Genomic DNA, 23,806 nt, shown 5'->3' on the forward strand with positions numbered 1-23,806 from the left:
TAAGTAGCGTTGGTGACAGTCGGTGACCGTGACTCCCAGGATACGAGCAAGGGCATCCCCGTCCTCCTCAGACACCTCCGACCCGAAACAAACGTCCGACGTTGAGAAATTTATCAATTGACCAGACGCAGCCGCGTATGCCTCAAGACACCGAGCGACCTCCATGCACTCTTCAGTCGTTGCCTTAAGGAAGATAATGCTATCGTCCGCAAAAAAGAGATGGGAAACGAAGAGATCGTAATGCCCAAAACGAACCCCTCTGATAAGCTGACGAGCTTCCATATCCTGAAAAAGACAAGACAAACCTTCGGAGCAAAACAAAAAGTGGAAAGGGGAAAAAGGATCACCTTGACGCAATCCCCTCTCAGGGATCACACGACCCCGGACCTCGCCATTTATGTTGAAAGAATAGCTCACCGAGGTAACGCATCGCATAATCTTCTCCACCCAACGGCCATCGAAGCCAAGTTTAAGCATCATTGATTCCAGGAACGCCCATTCCACCCTATCGTAGGCCTTCGCCATATCGATCTTGAGAGCCGCACAAGAGCCGTTTCCAAATCGACCACGGGACATGGTATGTATAGCCTCGTGGCACACCGTCACATTGTCGAAGATTTGGCGGCCCCCGATGAACGCACTTTGATTTTCTGAAATGGAAAGAGGCATAGCAGACTTAAGGCGTTCAACAAGACATTTAGCAATTACCTTATACACCACGTTGCAGAGGCTAATAGGCCGGAAGTCCCGAACTCTTTCCGGCTTGTTCACCTTAGGGATGAGAGTGACGATCGTATCGTTGATGTCCCTCACCGAATGGCCCTCATTCAACACTCCCAAGCAAAGATCCTCAACCATCCTGCTAACCGTCCCCCAGTATCTTTGATAGAATAGGGCCGGAAAACCATCTCCCCCCGGGGGCTTTTACTGCATCCATAGAAAAGACAGCCTGTTTAATATCTGTGCTAGTAAAAGGGAGAAGGAGTACCTCATTCATCGCGTCAGTGATGGTAGGTTTGATGACATTGCACACAGCATCCATGGCTCCGCGGGTAGGATTATCAGAATAGAAGATCTTCTGGAAGTATGACGCAACAACATCCTCAAGACCGCCAGAATCCTCCACCAGTCGTCGTTCTCCGTGAAAAGACCCCGAATCGTATTTGGTTTCTCCTCGTGGTGGCCTTACGATGAAAAAAAAATAGAGTTCCTGTCACCGCTCTTCATCCACGTCGGCCGGCTACGTTGTCGCCAAAAGGTCTCCTCCTTTTCCAACAGGGCGTCCAACTGACGTTCTTCTCGACGGATGGCCTCCACATCTCTACCGGTGTCCACTTCACTAATACGTCGAACCACCTCATTTTTTTTGTCGATTCGATCTTTAAATATCCTATTTTTTTCGTACCCCCAACTCGAAAGAGCCGTATGGCACCGAGATATGGCGTCTCTCAGCATGCTACTCGGCTCTCTCACAGAATCCGGAGTCCAAACAGATTGGATGGTCTCTTCGTATCCCGCATCCGAGCACCATGCCTCCTCAAAGAAAAACCGTCGGGAGACCCTCATGTTTCTTTTTCACCATGCTTCCAAGGGTAGAAAGGAGAAGGGGTCTGTGGTCCGAACCCCAAAACTCAAGATGTTTCACGGCCGCCGACGGGAAAAGAGTAAACCATTCCGGATTGGCTAAGCATCTGTTCAGCCTACCCGCACAGATATTGGGAGCCACGCCACGCCGCCATGTAAAAATCTCACCATCATAACCGAGGTCCCTGAGAACACAATCTTCCATCATACCACGAAAATCCTCTAACAAACTCGGCCCTCTAGTTCTATTACCACTAAGCTCCGAATTAAGAGCCACCTCGTTCAAATCACCTCCAACTAACTATGGAACGTCGGGCAGCGGTCTTAACCTTCTGACGAGCTCCCAAGAAAGTTTCCTCCAGGACGCAACGTCATCCCCATAGAGACCGAGAAGGTTCCACCTTTTTCCATCTTCCTCCGTCACCACCCCCTCCACATGATACCTCGAGTAAGACCGAATCGTGAAGTCAATCGAGCTTCTCCATAACGCAATCAAGCCACCGCTACGACCAACACAATCCACGGTGAAGCAGCTGTCGAAACCCAAATACACTTGCATTCTCTCTGTAGCCTTACATCTCATCTTTGTTTCGGATAGGAAAACAAAGTCTGGTTTGTAAATAAGTGTATGAGAACGGAGTGCTCTCTTCGTCCGGGGGCTGCCCAGCCCCTGGACGTTCCATATAACGCCAATCATTGCGTTCGGCGGCCATCCACACAGATGGGCGTTGCTTCGGGAGAAAGGGGATCTTCGCATGAATCCGGGTTCAGGGAAACATACGAAGAGGAGGGGGTTTTGAAGCGTCAATCATAACCTCATGTGGCAGCTTCGAAGAATCCGCATGAGTCGAGCCCGTCCTAGGTTCGTCCACAATATTGCCTCGCCGAGCCAGTTTATCCACAGCTTCAATGCTAAAGCTAGAAGGAGACTTACGTTTCTTGCCGGGTTTCTGCATCATGGCGGTTTTAGACTCATTGTTGAAGGAGCCGAGGGCCTGAAACCTTTTCTTGTCGGCCTTCGGAAATTTGGTATCGTTCGGACTTTTACCATATTTATTTCGACTAACCTTGGAATTCTGATCTTTGACTGCCAAAAATGTCATGGGACCAACCTCATTCCCAGCGCTCAAGCTCTTCTTCAAGTCCATCTGACCCACGGCCGCCCCAGACGAAGACAGCCAGCCGACTCTCTGATCCACACGCGCCATCTTCTTCCAGTTTGTTCCATCTCCCCTAATACGAAGGGCAGAGGAAGGATTAGCCCCCTCTACATCCCTTATCAAACCTCGTGGCCATCTTGCTTCCCCAACGCCAGCATCGTCGCGCCATTCCCCTTACACGGCGTATCATTCTTCACTGACACCGGCGGACTCTTCACATAAACCACCGTCTCAGTCTTCTGGGGAGCTTCACCATTCACCAATATCGGCTTCAAGGAAAGGCTGGCCGAAAGAGAAGGGTTATCCAGGGTCTTGGCCAGCTTAGATTTAGGCCCAACCCGGTTTAATCATTTCCCAGCCTGTAGCCCAGCCCGGTCAGTAACCAAAGCCAAGGGTTCAGCCAAAGGTGAAAAGAACGGCCCAGGTAAAACAACATCCTTATTAGGCTTACACATAGGGCCCAAACCAGATTGATGCTTAGGGCATACCGTGGGAGTACTTCCCTTAATCACCAGCGGGAAAGAACCCTCGTTATCAGCAACATTGAACGAACCAACAATCATATCCTGTTTGTTACTCCCAGATCCATCATTAATTTTCCCTTTCCCACGAGAGCGAGAACCCCAAAAATTTCTTTTCGGCGCACGGGCATTGGCCACTGAGGGATGAACAGAGGCTGAGACAGGGTGATTCCCAAGACCGTTAGCGTTCACACCCTTCAGGGATGTCTTTTCCGGAGGACCATTCGTTGTCGAAGGTTTTGGTGTTTCCAGCCGTTGAGAACCAGACTCCTCCGCCTCGAGACCAACTGGAAGGCTGGCGCTTCCCTTCTCCGGCGGTAAGTTGGCTTGCGTTCCGGACGCGCCACCTCCGCCAGACACGTATCATCCCGAGAGAGGCTGGCCACGGCTCCTAGAGTAGTTAGATCCCCTGATTTTGAAGACATTGCTCACGAACCTATTTGGGGCGTCCGCTCTGACAGAGCTCGGGTCGCTGTTGGTACCAGACTCCTTAGCCGCCTCATTGGGGGAAAACATCGAGCACAACCTCCAGCTGTGTCCTAGGCACCCGCAAGAGAAACAAAAGTCGGGTAATTTTTCGTACTTGAAATCAATCCACTGTTTGGGTGAATTGGTCCCAAGCCTCACGTTCATTCCTTTTCGAAGGGGCTTTGAAATGTCCACTGTAATTCTGGCACGAATAAAGGGGTCCCGGCAACAGCCTTCCTTATCTTTGTCGATCTGAATCACCGTACCAATTTGTTTCCCAATAATCTCACCCATCCTCGGCGTCCGGGATAAAATAGGAATCCAGTGCAACTGGACCCAAAAATCAGCGTGATTGAACGAGGGCTTCACGTTCTCACGTCCGTGGGGGTCATAAAGAATGAGCAAAGAACGGTCAAAAACCCAAGGTCTAGCCTCAAAGATTTTCTTTTTGTCCAGAACGTTCTCGAAGGTAAAACAGAAAGCATTATCTTCTGAATCCTTAATAGCAACACTTCCGGTTGTCTTCCATAAACCTCCTAGAAAAGCTTTGCATACTTTCCTATTGAATTTTTTGTTACACGGCAGCTTACCTAGAATAATCTTTTCTACAGACATAGCACTGTGGGCCACTTCTGTTGGAATTGATCTAGGGTTTAAGAAAAAGTTTAACGCTTCGTTAAGCGGCGGAATTTTAACAATTTTCTTTTCAAATAAAAACGGTTTTTACTAACCTAGACAAAAAGCAAGTACATATAAATAAAAACTATAATGAGCATAGAAGTTTACTAACCTTTCTTGAAGCTTGAACTTTGAGAAGCTTTTGGAAAGTTTGCAACGCTCGTCTCCTCGCAGCACGTCTCTCTTTCTTTCCTCGGCACCTTGAGCAACCACGAAAGTTTCTATCACTAAATCACTCGAAATAAAATGAATTAGTGAGTGAGCACTTTTAAACACTACGACTTAAGAACGAGTCTTGAAGTCGCAGAGCTAAACTCTAGGTCAAATGAGGACCTAGGTGCCAAAACAATAAAACGAAATTGACTAGAGAGAGAGGAGAGGGGCGGCCACAAGTTCTAGAGAGAGAGGCTCTCAATCTCTAACTTATGTGGAATGAATAAACAATGAGAATGAGGCCTCTATTTATAGGGGATGGATTACCTTCAATAAGGTAGTTTCCTCTTCTATAGAATATCACATATTCATGAGCAAATTATTTCCCTTTTTCCCTTAGAGTCACACGGCCAAGACACCTTCTAGAAGGCTTGGATTTGTTTCCTCTTTTGTTCTCTCTTGCTTGGTGGCCGAAATTCCCTTTCCTCATGGAGGAAATTTGTTTCCTCTTTTTCTTTTGGTAAGTATCTTCATACATCAATGCACAAAATAATTTCCTCTTTCTCTCTATGGTATGCACGAAATTTTGAGTCTAGAACATGCTTCTAGATGTTTCTTTATTTGTTCATGACAAAATAAGAAAAGCCCATTAAGAATTTTCACATAAAATTCCATGAAATGAAATTAATCTTCAAGGCCCAAATTCTTTAACTTGGCCGTGAGGTTTTAACTTCATTTGTCATCATATGACAATGTCAAAAAATTTATTGACATTCATTTCATGCTATGTCTCAAAAGACAAAAATACCATTTTGACAATTTTCGTTTTTGTTTTGACTTAGCTTCCAGTTTAACTATTCCTAATCGTTGCGATTCGTGGCAGTGACCTCATGGATCCAAATAAACAAAGCTTGAGCTAAAATACTTGGACTCAAAAGTTCACAAACCTTTTCCAAGTTTAGCTTAATGTCAACTGACTCCACTAAAGAGTTGACACTGAAAATCTCTCGGTTCAAATGAATTTATTTTCTACTCAAGAATTCAACCTAATTGTAATGAGTGGATCCACATAATATTATCAGTGCTTACCCTTCATGAATATCATCAGCTAGTCGGGATTTACAAAATTACCATTTTACCCTTCTAGTTGTTATTTCCTCAACTCATTTGTCACTTGTGAATAAGTTAGAAACAATGTATTGACGAGGAGCTAACAAGCACATTGTTTCATCCAAAAAAGTCAAGACTTAATTTGGACACTGGCCAGTTCATTTATTCACACTCCAAGGAACAAAGCATGAGGTGATATACATTTCATTTCAGCAATCTTGTACATGAATTCCATATCTATGAGAACTTCACAAAGTTACTCATGACATTCTCACAACTTAGTACTTCACCAATAGGCCTTGTTCGGAATCACATAGTGAGTCCGAACTCTGACTTTCTCAAATGAGAATACTAAGGTGTGAAACGACATGTTTTATTTCAGGATTAAGGTAAGCACGATGCAATTCATACGTAGTGACTTCGAGACATAAGAGGTTAAATGGTTTGTTCTTATCTTGTCTCTAGAAGTGCACTGGTCAATTCAGTACCTTCGGAAGATACCTAGAAGAACTATAGAGTCTCCAACTCTCAATGCCTCATAACCAGACATCATAGATTCTTCTAACAACCATACTGAGGTCAATAGTCCTTTGACCCTTAGATTGCGAATATATCGTTTTAAGCAAACTACGAAGAGTTTGTTCATGCAAATCTACATTTGTCTCTTCGTAAGTTGTTTAGTTTGTTTATGGACTAAAAGACCAAGGTTTTATCATAAAGCTTCAGACAAGGAAGATTGAATGAACGTTTTAACTTTTATTAATAAATAAGCAGTTACAAGCAAGAGTCTTCATGAGACTTTACTACATCAAATGTACAATATAAAGATTACAACTCTTCTTGTGGGCACCATTGACAGCAACTTCTTCATCAACAATGGTCAGAGTCTCGTCTTCCTCTTCCGACAAGTCCAACGAGGACCATTGGTTACACACTTCCTCCATATGAAACCTAACACGTAGGGAAACAGAACCAGAACTACTATCCTCAACTACCGACAAACACGTGATTCCAACTATCAGTACTATCAAGGGATAGCGACAAAGATAGAGGGTCAACGAGGCAGAGCAAAAGATAGCAGAGCAATATTCTTAGTTTCTTTAGCAGATTTTAAATGTGAATGGTTTTTTTGCCCTTATTTTGTTTATTTCCCAATTGTTCTTAGGTTATAATTTAATCAATAATATATATATATATATATATATATATATATATATCATATATGCTATATTTAATCACATACTGATTATTGTATACAATATACTGATTACGTGATATTTCATACAATATACTAATAATGTGATTGTTGTATATTGTTAGCATCAGAGTTACGGTGATGGAGGAGATATTGTATACAATATACTTATGATGTAATTATACTGCGGAGACGGTCCTCCACAAGTGTTTGAGCTCCGATGGGGAAATGACATTTTGTATTAGATTTGTAGAGAAAGAAATCAGTTTGTATCAGTTTATTTCTTTCTTGTAGTTTACGAACCTTTTATGTCTTTTCCGATTTTAAGTAGTTTACCATATTATCCTTGGTAAATTACTTAAGCTTAGGGTAATTTTATCTTTTGATAAACATTGCTGATACGAGCGTGTATATATTTGAATTGTACTTTCCCCAAATTAAATCAATGAGGATTTTCCTTTTTTTCTTCGTCTTCTTCGTTTATAATCTGATCTGAGTTCATCGAAATCATCGAAGTCGAAACGAGAAATTGTATCAGAGCGGTTTATTCCGCAAAATTCTTTGTGATCTCATTCATTCAAAATCCTTTTCTTCTCCGTTCTTTTTCCTTCTTCAATCCTTCACAATGTCCGGTGAAGAAGCTTTAAGCGGCGATCTCTCGGTGACTAGTGTCGCGTCTCGAAAAGCTCTGTCCAATGAGCCGATCGATCCTTACTTTATGCATCATACTGACTCGCCGGGAATAGTCTTGGTGACTCAGCACATGAATGGCGAGAACTACCACTCATGGAGCCGATCAATGAAGATGGATCTCTAGATCAAGAATAAGCTAGGGTTCATAGATGGATCCATCAAGAAGCCAGATGATTCGGATCTCAATCTCCTCAATTCGTGGATGAGAAACAACAATATCGTCATCGCTTGGATTCTGAACTCTTGCACAAAGGAAATCTCATCAAGCGTGGCCTATGGAGACTCCGCGATGGATATCTGGAAGGATTTACATGAGCGCTACGAACAAGGCAATGGATCAAGAATCTTCGAGCTGAGAAGAGAGATCATGAGCCTAGTTCAAGATCAGAAATCTGTAAGTGTCTACTACACCAAGCTCAAGACTCTATGGGAAGAGCTCATCAATTACAGACCAATTTACGCTTGTACCTGTGGAGGATCCAAAGAATTACTATATTTCATGCATAATGAGTATGTCATGAAGTTCTTGATGGGGCTAAATGACTCCTTCAACACTGTAAGAGGTCAAATCCTTCTCCTAGAGCCTTTCCCGCCTATCAACAAGGTTTTCTCAATGGTGTGCCAAGATGAGAAACAAAGATCCGTCAATGGTGATGTCTTCATCAACCAAGAACAGTCAAATCCGATGGCTATAGCACTGAACGACCAGAAGAAGGCAAACAAGAAAGATAGTCTTGTTTGTACTCATTGCAAGATGACGGGTCATACAGCTGACAAGTGCTACAAGCTACACGGATATCCGGTTGGATACAAACCAAAATAAAAGACTCAGGAAAATGTGGCAGAAAGAAGCGTTTTCAACCAAGAGATGAAGCCAGTGTCCAACTCTGCACCTCCAGTGAATCTCACCAACGATCAGATCCAGATCATCAGCATGCTTTCCAACCAACTCACTGCACCGCCTCCGGCGTTAAAGTCTATTACATCCAAGCTGTCCCTTAAAGATCTTTACAGCACAACTTAAGGGGAGTATCAGATTTGTAGATAAAGAGACCAATTTGTATCAATTTATTTCTTTCTTGTAGTTTACGTAATGTAATTCTTTTGTCTTTTCCGGTTTTAAGTAGTTTACCATATTGTCCTTGGTAAATTACTTAAGCTTAGGGTATTTTTGTCTTTTGTTATACATTGCTGATACAGGCGTGTATATATATTTGAATTGTACTTTCCCCAAATTCAATCAATGAGAATTTTCCTTTTTGTCTTCGTCTTCTTCATTAATACTCTGATCTGAGTTCATCGAAATCATTGAAGCCGAAACGTGAAATTTTGGTACTAAAAATGTAAAATCTGACATTTTTTGTAAGATTTTAAAAAATCCGCTGTTTCTAGTAAAGTAGTAACAAAAATTCGTAATTTTTGTAATTTCCCCTTTAATAATTAAAAAAAAAAGAAAAAAAAAAGATAGCAAATGAAACGCACTTTTGGTGATATACACAAGAGAAGTCACAGCGATATTGTGAGATTGAGATCGACGAAACAAAGCAGAGTAAAAAAAAAAAAAATAGAAGAAAAGAGAGCAAATAAAGAAGAAACCTAAACTGTTTTTTTTTTTTTTTTTTTAATTAGGGGTGATGTAAATCAAAAGCTAAGCAATTGTATAGCCTTGCTTTTTTCAAGGTAACGAAGCAATCCTACCAAGTCAACAGATATCATATACTTTTCTAGAGAAACAAAAAAGGTCAAAGATAATGTTGACCCCAATACTTTTTCCGAAAACGGATAGATATTTCCGACCATTGTTTTCTTGCACAAAATTGATCGATGACCAATCTAAAAAGCTGTAATATTCGTGGCTAGTTTTGTGCACGTGAAAGACAGCGAATTAAATTAAAAAAAAAAAATCCAAAACCTCGATCTGAAGAGAACTTGGACAAAAGTTATACCCATGAGCAGTTTTGGCCGTGACATCTACTATATCCAAAATCCAAACAAGAATTAATTGTTTATGGTTTTAACTATAAATCTAAGGAAAAATGATATTTTTGGCCCCTCAACTTTGTCACTAATAACAAGTTGGTCAATGAACAAAAAAATCTGCAGTTTTACCCATTCGTTATTGTAATTGTATCATATTTGGTCTTTATGTTACTTATATCGCCAAAATAAACGAGATTCGATCGTGTGTTTATCATGTGTTGAAAAACAATGCTATATTGGTTATAACATGAGAGATTAATTCGAGAGAGACCCATTTCGAGATAAATTAATTACTTATCAATGGTGGCGACAACGACTTCATGATAGCAAAACCGCCTCAGAAACACCGCCGAATGGATTCGAAAGTTGCGAATTCACGTTAGTACCAATATATATATATATATATATATATATATATATATATATATTCCAATACATGATAGACACACGATCGAATTTGGTTTTTTTAGCGATATAAGTAACGTAAGGACCAAAAATGACACAATTATAATGACGAAAGAGTAAAACTGCAAATTTTTTTGTTCAGGGATCAACTTGTTACTGGTAACAAAGTTGAGGGGCCAAAAATATCATTTTTCCTAAATTGAATCAAATAATAAAAGAAAAACTATAAATTCAAAAAACACAAAACTAAAAACAAGATGGAATTCGCACTATTATCGATGTTATTGCATTTAAATTTAAATCCACTCCCCACTTATGTTTGAGATGGTGAGTTTAATTTAACCGTAAATATCTTATGAATGTAAATTATAAATAATCACGGCATTAAAGCATACTTACATCTGAATAATATATATGAAAGTTTTACAATAATCACTACAAATATATATATATATATATATATATATATATATACACACACTAACATAGTGAAACACACTAAAGTAGTCATTAAAAATATTAATTTAGTAAACTTTTTAAATTTGACAAATTTTAAACATCAACGAAAATAAGCGAATTAATAAGAAAAGTTAATAATAAAGGATAACGATACTTTTATGTTTACTAATGCATGTTTTCAACATAAGCTTATGAGTTCTCTCTCTCTCTCTCTCTCTCTCTCTCTCTCTCTCTCTCTCCAAAAATTCATACTATCTCTTAGTAAAACTTCAAATCCCATCTTTTCTCCTTCTTTTCTAATCTCTCCGCCGTTTTTGTCACTGGGAAGACTAAAAGCGTCATTGGTCATAATGATTAATTTCGTAGTTCATTATAAACAATGGTTAATTTTGCTTAAATAAAGAATAATACATAGGCAGAATGATTCCACATAGATTATATAAATAGTGAAAACAAATTTAAAATTGTGACAAAACAACTTACGAAAAATGGAACAAAATCGAACGAGATAACGTAAGATACTCTTTATAACAAACCAAAACATTCTCTCGGTTTGAATTTTGATAATAGATAAAAAAAAAAAAAAAAAAAAGTTGTGATTAATATACTGTTAATAATATGATTATTCAACTAATAGGTAGTACAAGTAGTGTGAACAACTAGTTAATTATGCACTTAATTCAAAGGAGGACAACGGTAAATGACACAAAAAATTGGTAACCGGGTATGATCTAAAGGGCGGTGTAAACTCAATGGTGAAAAGTAATTCGCTAATAATCATTAAAGGTACAAAGACTCATGTTTGCAGACTCTCTCTCAAACTTCCGGCTCCTTCAGTAGTCCTATGACCTACAATCTGAGCTCCCTATAAATTAGAAAAAATCCCATCTCTTTTCCACGCAATTATCCCACATAGATTGTCTCTACTTGCAAATATGGAAACACACATTACCAGCCAACCATGAACAATATAGCCAACAATTGAAAGTAATTGATTACATCAATTATGCTTTATTAAACCAAAATTTTAACTTACAAAATAATTAAAATATAAAGGAAAATATCATTATTCTTAATTTAAAAGAAGAAGCTACGTTTGCAAAATAATCAAAGACATCAATAAGATAATAATGGTATTTTTGTTGCATCTCCACTTTATACCAATTGCTGGCGAAAAAAAATTATCATTAGACAAAAATGAAATATGTACATTTCCGATATCTTAAAGGCGGACCTCTTAAGCTGAAATTCTTGAGCTAGAGTTGGACACAACAACTTGAGTTGGAAGTCTTATTTTAGAGCTTGATGGCTTGAGTTGGAGTGTGAAGTCCAAGCTTAAGAAGGATGTCCCTAGATGGGTCCATTGGTAGCTGGATGTCCAAATTTTGACGTCCGAGCTGCAAAACAAAACCCCGAGATGGGCGTCCATCATCCATTGTATCTAATATTCTCCTCGTTGAGATCAAATTTATGCAATGTAACATCAAAGTAGCGTTTTCGGTTGAAATTATATGTTAGAAATTTAATATAAAAAATAATTATAAATCAATCTCATCATTTCACCCGAGACGTTTTATTTTGAAAATTCTATAAACTAGTTACTTCTTTCAAATACCTACTACAAGAGTTGAAGTATTTATAGAAGCAATTAAATTTCTAATTATGAAATTCCTGAGTTTGAATCTCTTAATTCCATATTTAGATATTATGTTGATTATGTGTGTTACATATCTCTCATATGCAAAAAAAAAAATTTCTTTTTGAGGAAATAAATGCAAGTCTTTTTGACATTCTATGTTTTTTTGCCAAGTTTTCTTACATTGTAGAGATTAATTTCGTACAGTCTACAATGTTACGGAGATAATTCTCTTACTTCAATTTCATTCGTTTATAACTCCAAACCTGATTTCTAAAATTTATGTTCTTTTAAAAACTGTTAAGCCGATTTTTGGATTAACATTCGAGGACAGTGGTGTGGGCGTACTTGATCATGTGTCTTGTTTTGATGGGCACAAAGTCACTTTTCAAGGCCTCAGGAAATCCAGAGGGTTTCTGAATCGTGATTGAATGGGTGAAATCGACTTCGTTCGAAATCGGGAACGAGAAAACACTTTGGGGTTGAAACCCGTAGCGTCCCTCAATCCGCGGTTCTAAGGAGAGATTATGAGTGTGGTGATGGTGGCTCTTCGCTCAACTTTACGCAAGAAGTGAGTTCGCTCTTCAGTCTACTTCACTTTGGAACTGAGTTCGTCCTTCGCTCCACTTCATGTCGAAAGTGAGTTCATCGTCGTGATTTCCTAAGAAAGAAAGAAAGCGTGAACTATGAGAACGCGGAGGATTTCCCCTCGGTGCGTGCTCCGACGCTCAATATTAGTCTTGGTGACATTTATGTGAGTAGATATGGCATTGATTTCTGAAATTTTGTTTAGAAAGAATTAAGATGTCACACAAATGTATGCGATAACTTGTTTTGATGCAAAGAATGGATAAAGTAATCAAATAAACAGTTCGTATATAAAGTGACACAAGATGTGGTAACCCAGTTCGGTGCAATGTCACCTACTCTTGAGGGCTGTGTGCCCAGTGGAAAAGAAATTAACTATATGAAAAGTATTAAAAGTACAACAATGGATTTATATGAACAATCCATGCTTGAATTCTCTTTTCCTAATACTACCAGTGAATTTCAACTCAGCCTTCTCTTGAATCTGAACTTCCCTCGTTTCCACTCTCAAACACTCTCCCGTATGTTTGGTAGATCTCAATATCAACGCACGTGAACAAGCAACCATGAAATTACATAACCCACAACAGTTCTCTCACACTCAATGGATCAGAAGATATGTTTAGGGAATTACATCACAAACATCACACATTCAATTTTACAGTCCGCCAATTGTGCACGTCTAGAAACTCTAAAGTCTCAATGAATGTCTCAACAACTACTAAGGGTGAAGCTTTTATGGCAGTCAACAACTATGGAAGTCAATCTAGAGTTTCCTTACTCATACACGCGAAGAGAACCAATGTAGAAAATCTTCCGCGAATCATTCGGACATTTCAGAAAACTCGCCAAAAATATAATTATGCATACATAGGAAAAGATGTCTCAACATATCCTAGAACATGTTAACATATATCTTGTCAGACAAACTTGTAGTAAAAAATAAGCCAATAACACATGTAACAACAAAATATTGGTTTTGATCACAAAAATATGCGAGTGAGATAAATAAGGTGAGTGGAAATTTTGACATTAGTTTATCTAGAGAGAGAAAGTTACATTCAAAATGATGAAATGTGGGGCTATTTATAAAGCCTTTATGTTGATTTGGGTGACGTTGGAGTGAAAAAACATTTTGGAATTCGGTTCGCTGCAGTGAAAAACGACATTCCCATAGAAAAACGACAAATCTCTACGGTGAATTGACATTAAAATATTAATAGATCCTAGATTTCCATGTAAACCAAAATTTGTACGTACTGAGTGTTGGCGCGCAAAATGCAAATGAAAGTAGAAACTGAAAACGAGCTTCACTAAATAAGTACAGTGTGAATGGTCTTATGATGTATATAATGAGAAATTTCATTAATTGGGCTTAATAAGCCATTAAATATCAAGATTAGACCTTAATGTTTAAAAATATCTAAATATGGACTTTTGTACCGAAAATGGACAAAATGCCCCTGTGACTTATATTACGCTCATTTGAACCTCACTTTTCCCTCTCACTCTCACTTTATCACTCGCTCAAATTTCTCATCCAAAAAAATTTCTCATCCAAAAAAATTTCTCGTACGATATCATACGAGTCAATACGACCCTGTACGAGTCAATACGATGGTGTACGATACACAAGCTTCAATCTCCGGCGGCGGTGATGCTCAGAAATCCCGAGCTCTCAAAACGTTGAAAAATGTGAGTTTTTCAACTAATTTCTTGTTAAATCTCATCAAAAATAGTCAGAATAGATATTAGGACTTAGGATTTATCTGATTTGTGGTTATTTGAGCTGTTTTTGATCGGATTTAGAAAGTTAGGGTTAAAAATTGGGGGCCAGTGTACGATGAGAATCATGCATCGTACGATGTCGTACGATGAAATTCATAGCGCTGTACGATGCGATACGATGGTGTACGATGGGTTTATGTTTTTTTTAAAAAGTGTCGTACGATGTCGTACGATGCTATACGATGATTTTTTTTAAAAAATTAAATTTTTCGTTTTACGATGATGTACGATGCCGTACGATGCTGTACGATGCCGTACGATAGATTTAAAAAAATTGAATTTTTTTGTTATATGATGCTATACGAGTCTGTACGATGCCATACGATGAATTGTGATTCTGACCTAATTTTGTTGTTTTTTTAGGACAATTTGAACTACATATACAACGTCTCATTCCTGGGGCGTATCACCTACGGTGGGATGGGGATCTTGAAGCTAGTACGGAGGAGATTCGATGAGCTCGGGATAAAAGAACGAATCCTCGGGACTCCGTTCGAGCAATTTTTTACGGAGAGCGAGCTTGGTTTCTCACCGGTGCTCGTACATACTCTCCTTCAGAAGAAGATCGAGGCGATGGTACGGGGGGAGATACATTTTGGTATCGGAGGCAAACGAGTACAATTTGGACGCCTCGAGTACGCACTCGTCTCGGGGATGAGCTATGAAGACGGTCCAACCAAAGCCGAACAAGACGAGCGAAACTGTAGCGACTCGAAGTTTTAAGATTAATCTTGTAAATTAAGTTAATCAAAAGGACGAGAAAATTATGTAAATTAATTTTCTAAGAAGTATTTCTAGTATTTTTGGATTTGAAATATATTAAGGTAATGAGAAATCTCGGAATAAGATAAAGGATTTATCGAGTTCGTTTCAAATAATAAATTATTTTCCGATGAGATATTCTGGAATTTAATTTACGAAAGTAAATTCTCAAGGACGAGAATTATTTCCGAGAAACCTTGAATATATTTGAAATAATCGAGAACGAGCGAGAAAATTCTCGGTTTGAATCATTTCATTAAATGTTCGTTTGGTTATGGTTCAAGTCACAAAATTTTGTGACAAGGATGTAATTGTCATGTTTTCTGGAGTTATGTGAAATAAAAGTTAAGCTCGGGGTCAGTTTTCTAGAGATGGAAACAAGGAGGGGTTTGTTTGCACAACTTGAGAAAATTCCACACACTTCTATTCCTTTCTTCTTTCTTCTTTCTTCTTTCTTCTTTTTCTCCCGATACTTCTTTCTTCTTCTCCTTTCTTCTCCATTCTCGCGCGCGACCCACACCTACACAGAAGAAAAAAAAACACACAATCACAACGACGCTCGAGAAATCCTCACCACCACCGTCATCTTCTTCAACTTCCTCTCTTCTTCTTTAGTCTTCGCGCGCCATCAAGCCACCGAGCCATCACCGCGTGCGCCCGCCGTGGCCGAGAGAAGATCGCCGCGAGCCACCAAGGACCGCCGACGAGGAAAAGACATCGGGAAAGAGAAAGTGAGCACCGAGGAAGCTGAATCTCACGAAAAGTGGGTAGGAAAATTCAAACCTGAATTGGATTTGTGGAATCTAGGGTTCAACATGAAAAAAATTGGGGATTTTGTTTATCTTGAGGAATTTCGAGAAAATTATTGGTCTTAAAGGATTGTTGAGCTTGTTGTGATGTTTAGTATTCGAAATTGTGGATTAAAGATTGGGTTTGAAATTTTTCTCTTGGATTTTTTGCCGAAATCTAGGGTTTGTTCATCAAATTTGGGGATTTTGATTTGTGACTTTGATATGTTGATTCTAAAAACTGTTATGAGGATTATTGGTTTGAATTGTGGTTGGGTTCGTGTTTATTACGGGTTTTTTGGACGAGTTTGGTGTTAATTGGAGCTTGGCCGTGTGTTTGGTTCTTTGACCGTGTGAAATTGTTGTTTTGACCATATGATAGTGGACTTAAAATTCTGAGTATGAATTAGTGGTGATTGAGATTGGTTGTTATTAATTTTGAAATGAAATTTTGGAGTTTAGCGTAGTTTCTCGTTCGAGTTTACTCTTGCTCGTATCGGTTGAAGTATTTCTCAGAGGTCTTGGATTTCTTATTGTTGGATATGTCCTTGGGTTCTACGATTATAAAATCGTAAATCGTACGTTTGAGTTTGAGTATCGTAAATTACTCATAGGATTCTGATTCAGGATCGGTTTGATTTACCGTGATAGGACTCAAGACTGAAAGTCGTTTAGAGGTTCACGGAGTAAGTGAACATCCAGATTCTCGATATTAGTGAACGTTCAGGTTCACAGAACGAGCGAGCGTCTTGTGGAAGAACGACATAGACGCTTACTCTCGAGGTAGGTTATTATTACCCTTCTCTCCTGATTTTATGGTTTGGCCTGAAGTATATATTATTTTCGAAATGAAAATGGTTGTGAACGTGCCACGAAACCTAAACCGTTTTTAGAAAATGTGGCGGAACTTCATCTCAGGATATCTGATCATGAAGTTGAGAATATTTCGATATTATACATATATCCCGTATTTGCGAAATAAAATGTTTTGTATATCCTGATAGAGCCGGGAACGTATATATATGAAGCGGATAGTGCAATCGTATATATATATATATATATAAGGGTGTGGAGAGTGCACCATTCTGATCAGAGGACTGTCACGGGTTATGTTGACAGGGGCTCAGGAAATAGTATACGTTTAAATGGGTGTAGATGCACATTTAAATTCAATTGCATCTCTTGCATTTACATTTCTAGCATCAGCATCCCGTCATTTAAATTTCTGTCATTTACATTACTGCAATTTTTATTTCTGCAAGGTATACTTGTACGTGTATGGTGATTTACACGTGACAAGAGTAGTATTATTATAAAGCTATGTATTATTTTCAAAAATCTTTTTACTCAAACCATTACTATAGCACCTACTGGGCCTCAGGCTCACCCCTATTTCCTCAAATTTTTCTTATAATCAGGAAACGAGAAGAAGGGTTAGGACGACCTCGGAGTTTAACGTCGTCAAGTTTTTTTGAAGTTTCAGTTTCATTATCTAGCAGGTCTGTATATAAGCTTTTGCTTAGAAAAGTTGTTATATTTTCGCATTCTGTTTTGTTTATCTTTGGATCTGTAAAGTGAATGACTGAGTATGCACTGTGGGATGTTTAGTTACTCATTTAGTGTTTAATAAAGTATGTTTAATATCGCTTATCTTCGCTTAGTTCACGTCTCGGTTTTCGGGGCGTGACAGAAACAACGATCGATTGATCACGGATCACTTGAACGGCGTTGTCGGAAGCAAGTTGAGCGCGTTGATCAACGCGTTTACCATATGTCAAAGCCATGACGATGCGTTCAAGCTCGGGCTGCTCGTATTCGTCTATGGGTATCTTCTGGGGCAGCCGGCCAACAAAGCCATCGAGGAAAGGTGGCAGAAATTTCTATACATCGTTCAAGACTTCCCCTTCTTCTTCAAGATGCCTTGGGGAAATTTGAGTTGGGCGGAGACGTATTCCAGCCTCTCGGTGAACCTAAGGCGTTATCACGAGACGCTGCAAAAGAAGTTGAAGGACAAGCCGGACGTGGCACAGAAAGAGGCCAAGTAAACATTGACGGGTAATCTCCATACCCTTCATTACTGGGCGTACGAGGCTATTCCAGAGATCGGGATGAGGTTCGGGTCAAACCAGAAGATTCGTGTGCCCAGGATGCACTCGTGGTCTAGTAATGTGGTCATAATGGGCAAAGACATCGAGGCCGTCCTGAATAAAAAAACGGGAACTTTTTTATTATTTAACGTTTATTAATGTATTTTACATTATTTTGGAATATTGGTAACGTTTATTAATGTATTGTAGGGGGGTGTTCTTCAAATGCTGAGACCAAGGGCACCAGAGAAAGAATTTTTCACTCTCCTCGAGACACAGACGAGCAAATGTCTGTATCCCATAGACGTCGAGGGAGAAGATGCCACAGAGCCGCGAGATATCGAAGAAGAAATAGATCGAGTCGCGACTGTTGCAGAAGATGTCATCGTCGGAGACTCCGACGACGAACACGTGTCAGACACTCCCGGTGTTGGACTTGGTAGTCCGACCACTCCCGCAATGGGATCGAGGCCCACACCGACCACTCCCGCAATGGGATCGAGGCCCACACCGACCTCTCGCGCCGACATTCCCGAGCCCTTTGTCATAACACGGGAAATGTGGGAAGAAATGCGAGCTTCCCAAGAACAACTGCGAGCATCCCAAAAACGAATGCTGCAGCCACAAGGGATAGTCTTACGTGCTCTTAGCACGACCGGCCGTAGAGTTGAGCGCATCAGGGATAATCAGGTTAGATTTAAATCAAGTTATAATTAAATCAATTTAACGTTTTAGAGTTGAGTTTAAATTTAATTTAATGTTTTAGAGTTAAGTTTAAATATAATTTAACGTTTTAAAGTTGAGTTTAAATTTAATTTAACGTTTTAGAGTTAAGTTTAAATATAATTTAACATTTTAAAGTTGAGTTTAAATTTTATTTTAACGTTTTAGAGTTGAGTTTAAATTTAATTTAACGTTTTAGAGTTAAGTTTAAATTTAATTTAACGTTTTAGAGTTGAGTTTAAATTTAATTTAACGTTTTAGAGTTAAGTTTAAATTTAATTTAACGTTTTAGAGTTGAGTTTAAATTTAATTTAACGTTTTAGAGTTAAGTTTAAATTTAATTTAACGTTTTAAAGTTAAGTTGAAATTTCATTTTACTTTACTTTAATTTAACGTTGTAAAGTTAAGCTTAAATTTAATTTAACGTTTTAGAGTTAAGTTGAAATTTAATTTAACGTTTTAGAGTTAAGTTTAAATTTTTGTGACAAGTTTAAATTTCGTGACATATTTTATTACTTTGACTTTCAGCTTGATATGTGGAAGAGGCTGAACATTTTGTTCGAGGAAGAAACGGGCTTGCCTGGGGGTGATATTCCCACGACCCAAGCTGATGGTCGTCATAAACGCCGGACCCTTCCTCCTCCTCCTCCTCATCCTCCTCCTCCGGCGGCTGGTCAAAAGTCGGCGTCTTCATCGCACGAGCCAGAGCCGTCTTCTACGCATCGCGAGTCATCGAAGAAGTCGAAGAAGCCGTCTTCTACGCATCGCGAGTCGTCGAAGCGATCGGAGATCAGGCCCGTGACTTCGCCCAGGTTGTCGACGTCTTCGTCGAGTCCTCGTAGAGAAGACATTCCGGAGAAGCAACACCCGCTCACAACTCCGCTTAAAAGGAAAAACCACAAGGCACAACTTACTCCGCCACGTCCAGATCGGCAAGTGCGACAGAAGTCGTCGCATTGGGCCGATTTCACTGATCCGACGAGGCCCGAGTATTCAGAAAAGCCGATCTCCAAGTTCAAGCCGTTGAAGGACGCGAAGCTAAAAGAGTTTGATAATTTCGTTAAGTGGGTGCGGACAAAAAAGTGGGACGGGAAGTTCAAGGAGTCTGCTCGCCTGAAGACGTGCGACGGAGACACGAATTTCTTCGACACGATATTGACAGAAATTTTTTTGTTACAAGTTATGATATTCAATTTTTTTGAAAAGTTATTTTACAAGATTTTTTACACGTTATTTTAAAAAAGTTTTTTTTACTAGTTAATTGAACTTTTTTTGAGTAGTTTTAAACAATTATGTTTTTATTGACAAATTATTTTAGAAGTTTGTTTTATTTTTTTCAAGTTATGTTTCAACTTTTTTTGACAAAGTCTTTTACTTATTCTTGTGTTGTAGCGGTGATTGCGGGATGTTCGCAGTGAAGTATGTCGAGCACATAGTACTGAACGAATCATTTGACACTCTTCAAAGTGTCAATATGATAACGTTAATGAAGAAATGGTGCGTGGACTTATTCTACAACCACATTATCCCGTGATTTTGTATTTTCGGATGTTTATTTTTTATCTTTTTGGTTTTCTATGTAATAGTACCTTATAAACATATTATCGAGATGGTTTGTTGACTATTGATTGAATATGTTTTTTATTGTACCTTATAAATATGTAATTTTATAATCTATATAAAGACTATATCAGTATTCAATGAAAGAGATTCACACACAAAAAGAAACATCACAAATTCACACATTCACAAAGGGTTTAGAACTCGAGACATTTGTGGACGAAAACGAGTCTTGGGACAAAAGCGAGTTGAGATCTTCGTCGTTGTCACAGAGTTGAATCGAAAAAAAGTCCATGAGATGGATGACACTCCATTAACCAAAATAAACAGGTAACTCAAATAAACCTTAAAGTTTTAAACTTAAAAATAAAAATAACACAAAGTCTAAAGTTTTAATCCCTCCAAGTGCATGTTTTTCTGTTATGTCCCCTACCACCACATTTCCCGCATTTTCGTTGGACAACAATCTTTTCGCCTTGAGATGGGTATCGATTAATTCTTCTTCTTCCTTGTTTACTTTTCTTCGGTCGACCGGCTTGCTTCTTTTCAACGGGTTCCGAAACTTTCATGTTTTTTATCTCATCCGGGACATCCCATTGATCTTCATTGCCAACCGGATATATGGCTTCCTTGTACATCTCAATTCACGTCTCCTTCAAATAAAAGTCACTACATAACAAGTACACGTCCACACTTCGATGTTGGGCTGCTGCGATAGAATGCTCGCACGGGATATTCAATTGTTGTGGTAGTCCGCAAGTGCATGTCTTCGCCATAAGGTCTACATCGAAATCACCTCTTGCGTCTTTGACATGACATTCATATAGACCAAGCCCGTACGCATTGACGAACTGTGCCTTATTATTTAGCTGTGCGAGATCATTTTGCCACGTTGGTGTCAATTTTGTGTTCAACTTGTTCGCTATCTCTTCTCGTTCAAAAAACCAAGTTTGGAGTGTGAATCGAATAAACTCGAGCAACGTCGTAATGGGAAACGTCCTAGCATTCCTTGTTTTGTTGTTGAAGCTTTCTGCGTTGTTGCTCGTCATTAGGTCGTACCTATATAAAACATACTTGATTTATATAATCAACGACATAAAAAATTCAGTACAAAAGAAGTTCTAGACTTTTACCGTTTTCCAGGAAAGAAAGCTCTGGCCCACCGATCGACACCAACTTCTTCGAGATACTTTGCCATCTCGACATCCTTACGTCTCAAGTATCTAAAATTAGCTTCGAATGCTGTTTTACTGAAGGCGTAAGCCGCATCGTAAAGTTCAAAGCGACAATGGTCTATCTTGAACTTGTGTTGGACATTCAGTTGTAAATGATGGTAACATGCTCCGTGAGAGATATCAGGAAACACAACCTCGACACCATGTATGATGCTAACGTGGCGATCGGATATGAACGCCAAATTAGGTACGTCTTCATCGATAGCTTCTCGCAATCCTCTCAAAAACGAAATCCAAGAAGCATGACACTCGCTATCTACAACTCCAAATGCAAGTGGATATAATTGTGAATTCGCATCCATTACAATTGCGCAAAGCAACTGTCCCCCGTATTTTGTCTTCAGAAATGCACCCTCCAATGCTATGACCGGCCGACATGCTTTGAAGCCTCTACGACACGCCCCAATGGAAAAGAAAGCATACTTGAATTTGTCACCATCTTGCACAAAGTCTGTTAACGTCCCAGGATTCTTTTGCTTCAACATGTACAGCCAAGACGGTAACTTCTGCTACGATTGTTCCGGCGTACCCAATAGCTTTCTCCCTGGATCTCCAAGCTTTCAAATACGATATGTTCACACCCCATCTTGTCTTCACTTCTTCCCTGACGTTATGCGCCGAATACTCCGCCATAGAGTTAATTGAGTACTTGTCTTTAAATACGTGACCAATGACCCATGGTGCCGCTCCTCGATGGCCCTCTGTTCGAACAACACGCCCACATGAGTGTTTACCCTCGTACGACGTAATCTCCAACATCTCAGACCACTGCACGACACCCATCAACCTCCATGTGCATCTCTCGTCTTTGCATAGAACATACCATCTCTTTTTCGAAGAAGATTTCACTCTAAATTCGAAATTATGTTTCAACGCGTACAAGTGGATATGTTTCTTCAGTTCATGCTTGTTTTCAAATTGCTGCCCAATATATATTTCTTCTGAGCTACCTGTTAGTTTCAAAGGTTAGTTAAACAATAGGTGGTTTCATATTATACTTGAATCTCATTTGAATCCACTTAAATTACCTGTAGGAGAATGACTTGGATAATGACTTGGGTTTTCCTTCACAACATCATCGGCGCTGAACTCGGGTGCTTTCCATGAATAAGGAACGATAGGTGATCCGATCATCGGAGGCTCACGCTGACATTGACCCGATGGTTCACAATGACCCGTTGGTACCGTAAACGTTTCCATAAATTCTTCATATTCTTCGGGATTGGCGAATTCTTCAAATTCTTCACCTCTACCATTGTTATCTCCGTCATATCCGTCACTATTCTCTTCATCACCATCTCCACCTCCGTTTTCATCACCTTCGCCACCTTCGTTTTCATCACCTTTGCCATCTTCGTATTCATCACCATTGTGTCCATCATATTCGTCACTGTTGTGATTACAATCTCTATCACGCATGTATACTTCATCACCGTTTTCGGCACCCTTGTACTCGTTAAACAAGTCATCGTCACAGCCACCGTCTTTGTTTTCAATTATAGGATCATTTTGTCGATCCTCGATAACAAGAGTATTCCGTCTCTTCTTCGGTTCATTGGGAGACACCATTCCAACTTTCACATCTTTCCCTTTACATACTCCTCGATACGCAATAGGTGCAATGATCTGTTTCGGTACCAAACTTACACAAAGTGGAAATCTATTACGATATTTGTGCTTCATAAAATGCGAAACATCACCATTGTCCTTCAATACGGCAGGACCCAGCCGAATTGTACCGACTGTGTATGGGACTTCGAGTTTTAAGTCGAACGCGAATCTGTCTAACTCGAACTTCTCGTATAACAAATCTACTAACTCCGTGTATGTTACCTCTTTCGAAACTACGAATGCACGAAATTCTGCATTGGTGAAAACCCATTGGTGTCTTTCCTTCTCCCAAGTGCCGTTAATCATGACAAAAACTGCAAAAAACAGTCAAACTATGCAAAATTAGCTTCTATATCGTACAGAATCGTACATCATCGTACAACATCGTACAGAGATGCATCGTACAGCATCGTACATCATCGTACAGCATCGTACAGTATCATATAGCATCGTACAGAACGCAATTTTTTTCTAAATTTCATCGTACAAAAAGTTAAATCTCATCCTACCACATCGTATACCATCGTACAAACAAGTTAAACCCAGATTTTGGACTTTGTTTTCAGATCTGATCGATTTTTTTTGCTACATTCTATCATATACAATCATAAACTTTGTAAAA

General features: G+C 39.3%; 2 protein-coding genes across 2 annotated transcripts; one reads left to right on the top strand and one right to left on the bottom strand.

Moving 5' to 3' along the window:
• Positions 1 to 3,628: 3,628 nt before the first annotated feature.
• On the bottom strand, positions 3,629 to 4,348 carry LOC149391058 (uncharacterized). The gene has a single exon (XM_089619919.1). It carries the CDS (start codon positions 4,346 to 4,348, stop codon positions 3,629 to 3,631), a length of 720 nt encoding a protein of 239 aa, XP_089476045.1.
• Positions 4,349 to 7,764: 3,416 nt separating this feature from the next.
• On the top strand, positions 7,765 to 8,385 carry LOC149391059 (uncharacterized). Its single transcript, XM_089619920.1, has one exon. It carries the CDS (start codon positions 7,765 to 7,767, stop codon positions 8,383 to 8,385), a length of 621 nt encoding a protein of 206 aa, XP_089476046.1.
• Positions 8,386 to 23,806: the final 15,421 nt, after the last annotated feature.

The sequence above is a fragment of the Urtica dioica genome, chromosome 7, assembly GCF_054948205.1.
Source record: "Urtica dioica subsp. dioica isolate 48M chromosome 7, U.dioica_male_clone48M_v1_H2, whole genome shotgun sequence".
Lineage (NCBI taxonomy): Eukaryota > Viridiplantae > Streptophyta > Magnoliopsida > Rosales > Urticaceae > Urtica > Urtica dioica.